Source organism: Bombyx mori, chromosome 15 (assembly GCF_030269925.1).
Source record: "Bombyx mori chromosome 15, ASM3026992v2".
Taxonomy (NCBI): domain Eukaryota; kingdom Metazoa; phylum Arthropoda; class Insecta; order Lepidoptera; family Bombycidae; genus Bombyx; species Bombyx mori.
The window spans coordinates 8,679,091-8,692,641 of NC_085121.1; the positions used below are offsets into that span (position 1 = coordinate 8,679,091).

The 13,551-nt window shown below is 34.7% G+C and overlaps 2 protein-coding genes across 5 annotated transcripts in view; one reads left to right on the plus strand and one right to left on the minus strand.

Annotated features, from left to right (window-relative positions):
• LOC101736280 (mitochondrial chaperone BCS1) overlaps positions 1-2,958 on the plus strand; it is a 35,849-nt gene extending 32,891 nt beyond the window's left edge. For all 3 annotated transcript variants that reach the window (XM_062672557.1, XM_062672556.1, XM_004928453.4), the window contains 3 exons: positions 780-974; positions 2,449-2,592; positions 2,788-2,958. In XM_062672557.1, the coding sequence (XP_062528541.1) occupies positions 780-974; positions 2,449-2,592; positions 2,788-2,908 (460 nt within the window). In that variant the 3' untranslated portion in view covers positions 2,909-2,958. The remainder of the gene's footprint in view (positions 1-779; positions 975-2,448; positions 2,593-2,787) is intronic.
• A 2,222-nt stretch (positions 2,959-5,180) lies between these two features.
• Positions 5,181-10,175, minus strand: LOC101744707 (uncharacterized). Of its 2 annotated transcripts, none has more exons than XM_012692555.4 (3): positions 9,834-10,175; positions 9,486-9,614; positions 5,181-8,193 (listed from the first exon to the last, which is right to left on the minus strand). In XM_012692555.4, the coding sequence occupies exons 1-3, from the start codon at positions 9,954-9,956 to the stop codon at positions 6,040-6,042; spliced, it is 2,406 nt and encodes an 801-aa protein (XP_012548009.2). In that variant the 5' UTR covers positions 9,957-10,175; the 3' UTR covers positions 5,181-6,039. The 2 variants fall into 2 exon arrangements, with proteins under 2 accessions (XP_012548009.2, XP_062528518.1); XM_062672534.1 differs by having other exon boundaries at positions 9,784-9,867.
• Positions 10,176-13,551: the final 3,376 nt, after the last annotated feature.

A 13,551-nucleotide genomic window follows, 5' to 3' on the forward strand; every position in this document is an offset into this window, starting at 1 on the left:
AGCGAGCTCAAAAGATGCCCTACCACCGGTAAAATAATTTTTATGATATTAGGATTTTTTTTAAATATGTTCGTGCTCTACCCTGGCGTATTAATAGGAAGACTTTTTTTTCTTATTGCCCTTGTAGGCAGACGAACATATGGCCCATCTGATGATGAGTGGTTACCGTCGCCCATGGATTTCAGCAATGTCAGGTGGCAGCCAAGTCACTGTCTACCCAAGATTAAAGGATTATTAATTTTTAGTCTGATGAATTTTCACCGTTGTGCAAATCACAGATTAATTTGTCGTCGTCGTGGCCTAAAGGATAAGACGTCCGGTGCATTCGTATCTAGCGATGCACCGGTGTTCGAATCCCGCAGGCGGGTACCAATTTTTCTAATGAAATACGTACTTAACAAAATGTTCACGATTGACTTCCCCGGTGAAGAAATAACATCGTGTAATAAAAATCAAAACCCGCAAAATTATAATTTGCGTAATTACTGGTGGTAGGACCTCTTGTGAGTCCGCACGGGTAGGTACCACCGCCCCGCCTATTTCTGCCGTGAAGCAATAATGCGTTTCGGTTTGAAGGGTGGGGCAGCCGTTGTAACTATACTGAGATCTTAGAACTTATATCTCAAGGTGTGTGGCGCATTTACGCTGTAGATGTCTATGGGCTCCAGTAACCACTTAACACCAGGTGGGCTGTGAGCTCGTCCACACATCTAAGCAATAAAAAAATAATAATACTGAGACTTGTCCAAAATGGTGCATCGATTTGTTTGTATACACAGTGTAGCTCCGCAACAGTCTATAATCTTACTTGAAGACATAGATGCGGCGTTTGTGTCCCGCGAGGACACGCCGACCCAGAAAGCGGCATACGAAGGTCTCAATCGCGTTACGTTTAGCGGACTGCTGAACTGTTTGGATGGCGTTGCGTCAACCGAAGCACGGATCGTCTTTATGACGACGAACTATTTGGAGAGGTATTTATATGTTTCACATGTTGCTGTACGCTCATTTTGATCGACAAGTCATTTTGAAGTAAAACACCTAACACATTTTCATGAACGAATTCCACAACAAAATGATCGTGTAATGAAAATTAAATATGCAAAGTTAACTAATATAATAATTGGGGCAGGCCGTATTAGGAGTCCATACAGGTAGGTACTACATTCTGCATTTCTACTGCTAAGTAGTCGTACTTTCCGATTTGAAGGGTGAAATTGCCGTGATACAATACAATTGAGACCTCAACCGTATGTATTTAAGGTCGGTAATGGCATACAGGTTACGACATCTATGTACATCGCCTTCACGTCTATGGTAACAAGATGGACCGTTACCGAGTTTACAAAGCTAGTGCAATAAATAAAATAAATATAATAACTACGTCGATATCTGAACGGATATCGAATGATAAACAAACTCACTCGTACATCTGGTATTAAGTTGTCACCGAAATCCATAGACACTTGAGACACGAATCGGCCATCCTAGCCTGCGTGACTGGTACGCATGGTTCTTCTATGGCAAGAAAGTTGCACTTACTGGTGGTAGGTTAAGGTGGACACAACCGCCCCACCTATTTCTGTCGTGAAGCAGTAATGCATTTCGGTTTAAAGGGTGGGGCAGCCGTTGTACTACTGTAAAAACTGAGACTCCGAACTCATGTCTCAAAATTGATGGCGACAGATGGACCGTGAGCTTGTCTACTTATCTTAGCAAAAAAAAAAACATACGTGTTCCCGACATGCTATACTCGCTACGTCAAAACTGAAATTTTTTATAAGGATTTTACAAAGTTCTATTATAGAGGTTGCAAAGTACGACTGCGCGCCGCCTGTAATTGTGTGAGTGACTAATCTGTATACGCGTCAATGTAGTCTATATGTAGCTAATTCTGACCGCTCCATTGGGTAAATTGCTTATTCTTATTTATGTGTAAAGAAGCAAAATTTAATTTTTATTATTTTTTATTTTTAATAATTATTATTATATTATAATACTTTGTATTAATTGTATGTATATTTACGGAGATATGTATGTGTATATGTATATGTATGTGTACATATATGTATATGTATTTCACTGGAATGGTACACTGCGCGTAGTTCGTTTCCAAATAATTCTTGTCCACCTGATGGTTGTCTGGAAGAGATCGCTCTTAGCGATAAGACCGCCAATTGTACTTTTTTTGTTTTTAGTGTATCGCACTGTTTATTTGTTTTTTTGGTGTACAATAAAGAATACTCTCTCTCTACACACACTAACGAAAATGTGTATTTACGATTACAACTACAAATAAAGGCCACGCGTACTTTGCAACAACTATACGAGAGTGCCTTGTATGTCTTGGTAAAAAACCGTAGGTACTAATTATAAAAATGCAAGATCGTATTATGTTTATTCAAGTTATTCCTCGTTTGTTCCCACATAACTAAATTATCGTTTTAGGCTTGATCCGGCCCTGATCAGGCCAGGGCGTGTAGATATGAAAGAATACGTTGGATACTGCAACCAAGAACAGGTCGAACTAATGTTCTTAAGATTTTACAAAGGAGAAAAAGCGGCTGACCATGCTAAAACGTTTGCCGAAAAGTAAGTTTTAAATTAAGATAACCAACCAACATCGATAAAGAAATTTAAGAGTCACAGATTGTGATGTTTAAGATAGTTTTCAATGGGCGTAAATGAACACATAAGTTTTATAATTATTATTTAAATGAGAATGTAGTACAAAATTAACTCACATTCAATTACATAAACACTCAGCAAACCTGTTTTTGTTTACAGAGTAATGGAAGTAAAAAAAGAAGTCAGTCCAGCACAAATTCAAGGATACTTTATGTTTCATAAACATTCACCCCCAGAGGACGTATTGATGGATGTTAAATCAATATGGACGCTAGGATAAAAAATTGTATTTAAAATAAAATAAAGTTTATTGAACATTCAAGTTAAAAAGTGTTTTATGTAAAGGCTCTTTGTGGTTGAAAGTTGATAGATATAACATAAGGGTGAAGTGTGAAATGTGCTCGTTACGTAAACCAACGTTAGAAACGGAATTTTCAATATGTCGTATTTTTAAACCAGAGATATATTAGCACAATAAAAAGTCGTTCTACTTTTAAATTTCCCACTCAAATGTCGGTAGTAGACCATTGCATGATGGGATTTTCGTACATCAGTACAGGAACAAAAGAACCATACCCAAAGTCGTAATTATTCATGTCGCGGTAATTATGCATGACGTACTTACCTACTATGGAATAATCGAGTGTTTCTTAACAAAACTCCGTGTCTAGGTTAATTCAAAATGAGCTGTAATTGGTCCCGCGATGATTTCATTATATTATAACAAATTAACTTAACAACACTTAAAAAAACGAACAAAATTGATGATGTATTTTTTTTCCTTTAAATACATAAGTAGAATATGGTATAGTTTAAAGTAAAATGATAATAGTAAATATTTCCACAAAGCAGTACTGTACTGTACTGTACTTCATACTGTACTTTCGGTACTGTATGAAGGGTTCCTCAAACTCTTTAACGAGAGCTGAACGGCTATTTGGTTTATGCGACACGTGTCTTTAATTAGAGGTGTTTTATTTGGTAGTAGCATCAACGGTGAACCTCGGCTCGATTATTTCCAATAGAGGTGGATCGGAAACCGAAATAAGGCGACGCATCGGAATGGCCAAATCCGCTATGAGCCAGCTAAACAAAATATGGAGAGATCGAAACATACTCAAGAAGACGAAAGTGCAAATTGTTGAGACGCTCATTTTCTTAATCTTTTTGTATGGGGCTGAGACCTGGCTGGATCTTGAAAGAGTCTGACAGGCGACGCATAGACGCGTTTGAGATGTGGTGCTGGCGGCGCATGTTGCGCATCCCTTGGACGGCTTTCCGGACGAACGCTTCCATCCTCAACGAGCTAAAAGTTGCCAAGACGCTATCCACCAAATGTCTATATAGAGTGCTCCAATACTTTGGTCATATAGCAAGAAAACCCTCTGACAACCTGGAGAGACTCATAGTGACGGGTAAAGTGGATGGAAGACGATCCAGAGGTCGTAGCCGAAAAAGATGGAGTGACCAAGTGTCTGAGTATCTGGACATGAGACTGAGCCACGCACTTCACTGTGCCACTGACCGACATAAGTGGGTAAAAATTACAAAAAAAGGTCACAGGCGGGCGCATCACGATGCTCAGCAATGAGCGACCGACTGAAGGGGAAGGAGGAGGAGCATCAACGGTGCAATATTTTTAAGTGAACTTCAATTAATTTTACATCATTCAAACACCTAGCTGAAGAAGTTTTTTATTATGATATTTTAAATGTTAAATGGCACTACTGTAAAGTTACAAAAATGTCGCTTAAACCAAATAGCCTTTCAGCTCTCGTTAGAGTTGTGTGGATCAAATTTGTAACTTTCAAAGCGTAATTTTTTAATAGTGATATAGAATTTTCAGTGTTCGTTACATTTTGATATTAATTCGATTTAAATGTTGAAGACATTAAGTCTTGTTCTATTTTGACAAACTGAAATATACGTACAGTTTTCATGCGACTTTGAAAACATTTATTAATTTCTTGTTAGCGCAAACTGTGCATTTCTTTTAGGCAAAGTTCAAGAAAATAGTACAATGTGCAAAACGATAAAGTATCCAATAATTTGTACTCTTCCCATAACCAACTTGATTTTGACCCTAATAGATAAGAAACCTTAATTTATCAAGTTCGGTGGTCAAACTATATTACCGCTACAATAAATAAACTGTTAAAATAATAAACTTAATGTATGTACATTTAAAGATTCTAATATTACAAATATCTCGACACCGGATTAAATAAATCAATAAAAATAATACAATCTCATAAAAAAAAATTCAGAACACACAATCTTTATATATTGATTTATTTTATTTTCTTAAACCATTATGTATTTAATAATAATTACGAAACGACATGAATATATTACAAATACCTATGTAAACAATGAAATATACCAGTTTATGTACTTGAGTGAGTAGGTACCTATTATTCTATCGTATTGTGGTAAGGTGACGTGATTGAACAATAATTATTTGATTCCTGTTTATTCAAGAAGTCGTGGTCTAACGATAAAGAAGCTCGGTGCATTCGTATATTTTTGGAAATTTTAGTAAGTAAAAGATGTTATGTAAAAATAAATTTAATTGTTGCAATCAAATACTTTAATATCTAAAAAGTAAAATCATGAAAACATAATTTCCTGCGACATAAACATGTACGAATAACTAAAACGCACAGAATTGTGCCATCAAAGTATCTACTTAATTTAAACCTTAATGTGGTCCTGCAATACTGAATTAGGTACCATAATAATCAGTTGATACAAAACAATTATCACTATTTGTAGCTATAATGCATATTGTAATACCCTTGGAAGTCCGACGTTTCGTATTTCCGTCTAATGGTCTTCAAATTCTAAATACATTTCAATTTCGGGCATATGACTAACGAAAATATGATAAGCAAAACCTAGAGAATAAAAGTAATAGTCGAACATCAAAAACAACAATCGTGTGTATGGTAGGCCTTATAAAATATACACGTGTTAAAAATCATATTAATCACGGTTTAGTAAAATAGCGAAATAACGAAAATCTTGAATTAAAAGAAAATTCAGAATACTCAACTATCACAAATATTATTTCGACGGAAATCTTTGTTTTAATAATTTAATTAACGTTGATAAGTTGATGTCATTTCCAAAAGTATTTTTATAGTATTATTTATGATTAAGAATTTATTCTCGCTCGCTTAACTAAAATCCTAGTTGAATCTACACCTAATGTAAGTTTCGAGTCTAATGTAATTAAATTTAGACAGCCCTGGGTTTAATTAAAAATCATTAGTCATCGGTATCTTCATAAAGTCTACTAGGTTTAACTGGGACCTTTCGTCAGTTCTGAATATTGACTAGGCTAACACGAGCGACAGGGCTTATGGGTTTTGACTACAAATAAAAATTAATTATGTTGTAAACCAAAATTTACGAGGGTTTCTCAAATTTTATTGATTTTAGTAAACATAGGAAACTTTCAACATATTCATAAACTTCCTGGCTCACCTTTTGAGCATTGTGTAACATTTTATTATCTATATCTCCTTGGAAAACTTTAATTATTTCCCATTGCCAAACAGGAGATATTTTTGATACATCTATATCTACATTTTCTTGATTTTTATCCTTAACCTTAATACAAAAGAAGTTTTTTTTACAAAATAAGGATAGACATAATATCACAGAATCCTTCAATTCTTGTTTAAAGCAAACCTTAAATTTGATAAGACAGTCAAAGTCTTGAGTAATTTTTTCTGTTGTATCTAAGAGTATAATACTATAAATATTTAACAATTTTTTTACATAGTCAATTGGCGATTCTGTTTTCGTGTTTGGTAAATCTACGGTATCCAGTATAACGTATTCTGGGCTGGTACTGCTCACAGCAGTAAATGGTTCTGTTTGTTGAATCGGTGGCTTATTTAAAAATGAATTTTGTACCATTTTCAGTGAGTTTTGTTGGGGTGGAAAAGCTTTCTGAATGCAATTATCTATTTGTAAACATTGCTTAAACTGATTCTGACTTTGTGCTAGAGAATTTTGTAATTGGTTTATATTACTTAAAATTTTCTCAGACATCAGTTCACTATCTGGCTTTACTTTAATTCGAGGTAAAAAGCCACTTTTAGCAGGAATTGAGGAATCAGTAGACAGCTGAGGTTCTGATTTATTAACTGGTGTATTATTCTTATCATATTTGGGAGCTAAAGATGTCGTTGATGTTATGACTGGCATTAGAATATTCTCTTCCTCAAATTTTGGCACTTCAACCATAAGTGACGCTTCTTTCTTAGATCTGTTACCTTTAGACATATTTTTACTTTTCTTTCTAGAATGTTTAGTATCTGTCTCATTTTCTGTAAGTAAATTATTCTTTTTTGGAAATTGTTTTGGATTGGCTACTGGATTAGGATTTAATAACTTTGTATTTTCTGCATTTGTTAAATTAGACACAACACTTTCGTCTTCATCAGTTTGCAGTAGTGTATCAGTTGACACACATGGAACTAACTGATTCCCTGGTTGAGCTTGAAAGAATGGGATCCAGCCTGCATTATAATCTAATTTTTCATATTTTAACTTAGTATTAATGTGTATCATATTTGAACCAGTTTCAGAATCAGCATAACATCTCTGAAGCCAAAGAATTTCAAGGTTTTTCGACTCCAGATATCTCAGTAACCCAGTACATTTAAAACCATGCGAATTAACAGTCTTCCTACCTATATTCAGGACTTTACGTTTTAGTTGAGATTCAGTATTATTGAAACTTTTACAGTCTGAACTTGCAGATGGTGTCATTCGATTTTTATGTGTATTCTGGCACATAGATACTATATTTTGAATTGTTTTATGAATGTCATCCTTAGAGTTCAAATTGTTTAATCTCGAATTTCTCCTTACAATCATATTACTATCATTAGAATCATTAGACGAATCATCAATTTTTATACATTCTTCTTGCTTTATTTCTTGATCACTGCACTCTTCAATGTAATTAAAGTTTTCATTAGCATCTGCAAAAACTGTGTCATCTGTATGGTATGAAAAGTTTGACAAATGGCAATTTTCTTCTTCTAGCTTAATATTTGAATCCTTCAATTCTTGCTCATCAATGAGCTCCTTTGCTTTGATATTTATTTCTCTATTAGAAAAAAATACATAATACTTTGGATGTTTACCTTCAATAATTTTACCATCACTTAATATTACAGAATTCAGTATTCCAGTTGGATTTGGGCTATTATCTAGTTTTGTTAGTTGCACAGTACAATGTTTTTCAAATATTTTCTTGAACTTCTTATTGACCTCTGTGTGAGAATTGTTTAAATGTGAAAATATATCCAATTTGCTAGTAAAACAACAATTACATAACCGGCATCCGAATTTTTTGGATTCACAAACTTCAGAATCATTTTTCCAAGGTTTTTTTTCTACTGGCGGATCACAATCACTTGATGATGATGAAATCATTCTTTTTCTTTTTAAAACATGTTTTTTCGTTATTTGATCCTCATTTTCCAATTCATTAAACTGACTGGAGGTAACATCATTCTGTTGTGATTGGATTAATCCTAAATCCTACAATATAAAGATTTTTTCAGATATTAATCATTAGAAATCATTGGGTCACACATACACAGCCTCTTCACAGAAATGGTAACTAGTATTTTGACCTACAAGAAATCTATTACGATGATATCCTATATGGATAAATTTCATTTGATTCTTTGGAAACTACCTTTATTAGTAAAAGAGTAATATGTTATTTACTTATGTTTTGGTATTTTTCTAAGTCTATTTTTCTAAGATCTAAGTCGTCGTGTCCTAACGCTCGGGAAACACCGTGGAGGGGAGCTCATTCCATAGCCGGAATTCCATAGCTCTATCAAAAGCTTATTCTTTTATTTATTTAGTAGTCATCGTGGCCTAACGGATAAGATGTCCGGTGCATTTGTGTTGAGCGATGCACCGGTGTTCGAATCCCGCAGACGGGTACCAATTTTTCTAATGAAATACGTACTCAACAATAAATGTGCACAATTGACTTTCACATTGAAGGAATAACATTGTGTAATAAAAATCAAACCGGCAAAATTATAATTTGCGTAATTACTGGTGGTAGGACCTCTTGTAAGTCTGCGTGGGTAGGTACCGCAACCCTGCCTATTTCTGCCGTGAAGCAATATGCGTTTCGGTTTGAAGGGTGCGGCAGCTGTAGCATTTTCCAAAATTACAATATTCTAATATGATAGTAATACAATTATGCATTAATTTTAAAGATTTTCAGTATTTCATCAAATTTTTTAATAGATTTTCAAGATAAGCAATTAAATTTTCATGATACTATTATAGCAAGGACACTAAAACTTACTTAATTTCAAAGGAATATAAAATTTTGTAAATGGATGCCATGAGGTCAAAGGATGTTTTTTACCTTTTTCTGCAGTGAAGCAATTAGGTCTGGTTTAAAGAGTATAAAATCTAGTATACAGAACATAATTAAGACATCAAACTCACTAGTACACAACAATCAAACTTGTATCTGAACGTGGGCAGTGGCATATAATCTGTGGTGTATAAGAACTATGCGATAATGGAGATTCTATAGTGTTTCTGAGGCCTGTGAGATGTTGCTATTTTAATTATTTCAAAGGGTCTCAGTAGTAAAGCAGCAATTAGATTGTGTTCTAAATTTACTGAACCTAATAAATTGCCATCAGGCACTAATATATTTATATTTGTGTACATATTTACTGCCATAGCTTCTGTACAGTTGAAAATTGTAAATGCTCACTACAATTTAATCATATAAATACACTGTTTTTATGGTGGTTCCTACATTACTATTAATAGTAAACAGAAAAACAAACCTTAGATCCTAATTTTGATTTAAGATCTGTCTGTTTTTGTACATAGGATTTCTTTATCTTGTAGTATTCCGAAAGTCGTTGCTCACATGTCTGGCATATTAACTGAGGTAAGCCATCAAATGGTTCAACCTGAAATTATTTTTTTACAATTAGAATGGGCAGAAACAGTTCTATCAGATAATGTAATAAGACCAATATGCAATGCAAACAAGACAAAATTCTATAATTATTATATTCTGAATTTATGAAGTCCAAGTAACATGGGATGGTCAATATTAAAACATAACGTATAGTAGACCTTATAAATGATGACCTATCGAGTCTTACAATTATTTCAATTTTACTCACGAGAATATCAAAACAAAATTTAATTTGTTCTTGAACTGTTGGAACAATTTGATACTGGCCAGTATCATCCAAACAAAGTCGACATGTAACAAACAACTTTGGATCGACCTGTATTCTACTCATTATAAGGACAACTTTTTTGTCTGGGTTTGGCTAGTCGCATTAATCTTTAAAATTCAATAAGCACACCAAAGTTAATGCTGTTTATTACTAATAAGTAATTCTTTATGACCGATCGACAATGACTAAAATCTCAAATATTAAGTGTATAATCTATGCTAAAACTTATCACTTCAATTCAGCATTGGGCTTTTTTTACTATGTTAACTTTGACAATTTGACAACTCAGTAAAAATAAGGATTGGTACAAATTAAGGATTGTACGGTACCGTAAAATGGGGCGATTAGGGATTGAGAGGCGAATCGGGAAAAAACCGGGAAAATCTTTCGACGCTCAATATTAGTTTTATATTCGTTGCAAAATCTTCCATTTTTTTGTAGTTTAATAGTAGAATATTGAAAGTTTACAAAACAACTCTGAATATGCATGATAATAGCTGCTAACTTATAAAAAATCGCATTTCAAATTAACTTCCTGTGGTGGTAATTATTTTAGTGCTAGAAACTTTGCTCTCTTTTATTTATTTGATAATAATAGAAGACGACTGTGATTTATAAACGTTATTTAGTGTTTGAACCATCATATATATTAAAGGTAAGTCTCAGTTGTTATTGGTATTAATGTATTTGATAAAATAAAAATACATGTAAAAATCTGTTGTTTTTGGGGATATTGGGGACGTCTTAGGTACAAATAACAACGAAAAAGGGGTAAATTGGGATGAGAATAAGAAAAATGGAACGACCTAAGTATCAATAGGTACAGGTTTGTAGGGTTGTCTATGAGGCTATAACAATATTTTTAAATTTGTTGGTAAAAATCTGGTTTATTCATGATGTTTCTGTCTAGAACTTTTATTCAAAATTATCAATGTGTTATTTTATTGTTTGGTAAATATTTATATTATCAGTTACGTATTGTTTTCCATTTTTAGATATGCATCGCGTGTACGTATCAAAGAGTGCAAAGCCTTATAAGAGATATGATCATTTAATATTAAAAACAGCAATAGAAGCCTATGAAATTGGGAATAAGTCTTTAGTTGAAATCGATTTTCGATCGATTTCGAATGAAGTCGATTTTGCACAGACATGTAACAAGATCAATGAAATCTCAAGGTGGACCAAAATATCTAAGTAATACATAATAAAATATTTGTTCAGAGTGGGGGTATTCATCTGATAAATCCATGGAATAACCGATACACCTAATCTCTTAATCCAGATAAAAATATCAGCCCCTGAGTACTTACCAAGAACGAAGAAATATAAATCGTTTATAAGAAAGCCCACTCGTTCGAATTTAGGTGCTTACTCTCCCATGTACAGAATCCTTTGGGACTATAATAATGTCCACGGTAGCGTGGTCTCCGTCAATGTTCATCCGAAGTTGTTCGATTGCGCTGAACTAATTTTAAGTGATGAAATAAATGTTTTTTTTTAATTGTCTCACAACTTACAGGCCAAATCTGTCGCGGATCATTTCCCAAGTAAATATAAATTAATCATAAGTAAATAAATGTAATCAAGTTTTAGTTATATATATATATATTTGTTAATGCACTGTAGATTGCACCTTTGAGGTGACATCTGCCATGTACTTTTGTCAGTTTTTCAATGTTTTTTATTGATGATCACTTTGTTGGTGCAACTAAATAAATAAATTAATTAAAACCAAGTAGTGCCAACCCTAGCAAATTTCTCATTTCGTCCCAATTAACCGCAATTTCCGGGTAAATAGGGATTACACCTATTTTTGCTTAAATTGGAATGCTAGTTGCAGTTTTAAATTGGACAACAAAGACTCAATCATTTTGATCCTGTTAAAGCATTATATACATCAAAAACTACCTTAAAATTGGTCATAAAGTTGGAATTTGTCCCTAATCGCCCCATTTTACCAGTACTGTATTAAAAAAATATTAATCAACCTATTCGATTATCGATATGGAACTAAGAATCGATTCGTTGCAAAGTTAAGCTTTGTGTGGTCAGTTTATAAAATAAACAAATTATGTTTTTCTAATGATGTAACAATTTATTGATAAGAGTGAGACCCATAATATTATTCACTAAGGATCAACAAAAATTGATCTATAGATTAAACTACTTTCGAACTATCAACTGATACGGAATGCAGGCGAAGTAAATTGTCCCTTAGAAATAAGGTGACGACACCCTATAAAACTTGCATAAGCCCCGTCATGACCTATGCAAGTGTAGTGTTCGCTCAGACGGCCCGCACTAACTTAAAATCATTCCAAATAATTCAATCCCGTTTTTGCAAGATAGCCGTCGGAGCTCCGTGGTTCGTCTGGAACGTTGACCTCCATGACGACCTGGACTTAGAGTCCATCAGTAAGTATCTGCAGTCGGAGTCGATGCGCCACTTCGATAAAGCGGCACGACACGAGAACCCTCTCATCGTGGCCGCCGGTAACTACATTCCCGATCCTGCGGACAGAATGGAAAGCAGTCTACGTCGCCCCAAACACATCTCGGATTCTCCCGATCCACTAACGGTGCTTTTAGGTACCTCAAGCTCCGGTCATCGATCTCATCGAACCCGTCGCTTGCGACGAAGGGCTCGACGGGTAAATTAACCCTCAGACACAGCCCACTGAGTTTCTCGCCGGATCTTCTCAGTGGGTCGCGTTTCCGATCCGGCGGTAGATTCTGCGAAGCACGGTTCTTGCTAGGGTTCGTGTTAGCAACGTCGTCAGGTTTGAGCCCCGGGAGCTCACCTACTAGTTAAGATTACGCTGATATAGCATCTCAAGGCTCCCAGCTCAGGTAGGAAAGAAAAAGAAAAGGTGGTACCTACCTGTAAAACTTAGAATACTGCTTATCGTTAGTAATATTTTAATGGTATATTATCTTCAATTTTATAATTATTTTTTGTTATGAAATGTTTTATTTTGTAAGAGTGTTTTATTGTGTAAAATCAACCAAAAAAAATAATTGACATTGCTTAGATCTTCACGTTCCCGCCGAAAAGTTTCATTCATTATCAATCAATCATTCAATTTCATAATGCCGGCCACTCACATGCGCGCAAATATTCGTACATTTACGAATGTTTGCGCGCATGTGATTGTGAAGGGTCGTCAAACATTCATTCGCAAACTTAGCGGCTGTGCAAATGGGTTCGGTACTTAATTTGCGAACCCGTTTGCGCTTCCTCCTACACGTTTACGAATGTCTCACGAATTTCTCCACCTTTTTAATTCGTCAATAGAACATTGAAGAGAAAAAGAGTTTTGAATTCTTTCCCAGACATCATTAACAGCCATGCTGTTTTTATGGGATTCTGTTGATGAAGATACGCTACAAAGTAGACGTCACGATCTATGAAAATAGCGAAACGTCCGTTGCTTTCGCAATCCTGGGCGCAACTGGTCACACGAATGTGTGGTGTAGAAGACTACGCGAAGGATCGCGGTTCGCGCGCTTTGATGTCTGTTAAAAAACCGACACAGCTTGGAAAACCACGAATGCAGCGAAAACTTTGCATAATTATTTGCAAATGTCGTCCTACACTTGCGGGTTTGCGTATTCGTGCGAATGTGAGTGACCGGTGTAAAAAGAGATCAGTCCG

Coding starts and splice junctions, on each gene's coding strand:
- LOC101744707 (XM_012692555.4), bottom strand. CDS start 9,956: ATGAGTAGAATACAGGTCGATCCAAAGTTGTTTGTTACATGTCGACTT. Junction 9,615..9,833: donor AATTTTGTTTTGATATTCTC/GTGAGTAAAATT, acceptor AAATAATTTCAG/GTTGAACCATTTGATGGCTT. Junction 8,194..9,485: donor AATCAAAATTAGGATCTAAG/GTTTGTTTTTCT, acceptor TTTATATTGTAG/GATTTAGGATTAATCCAATC.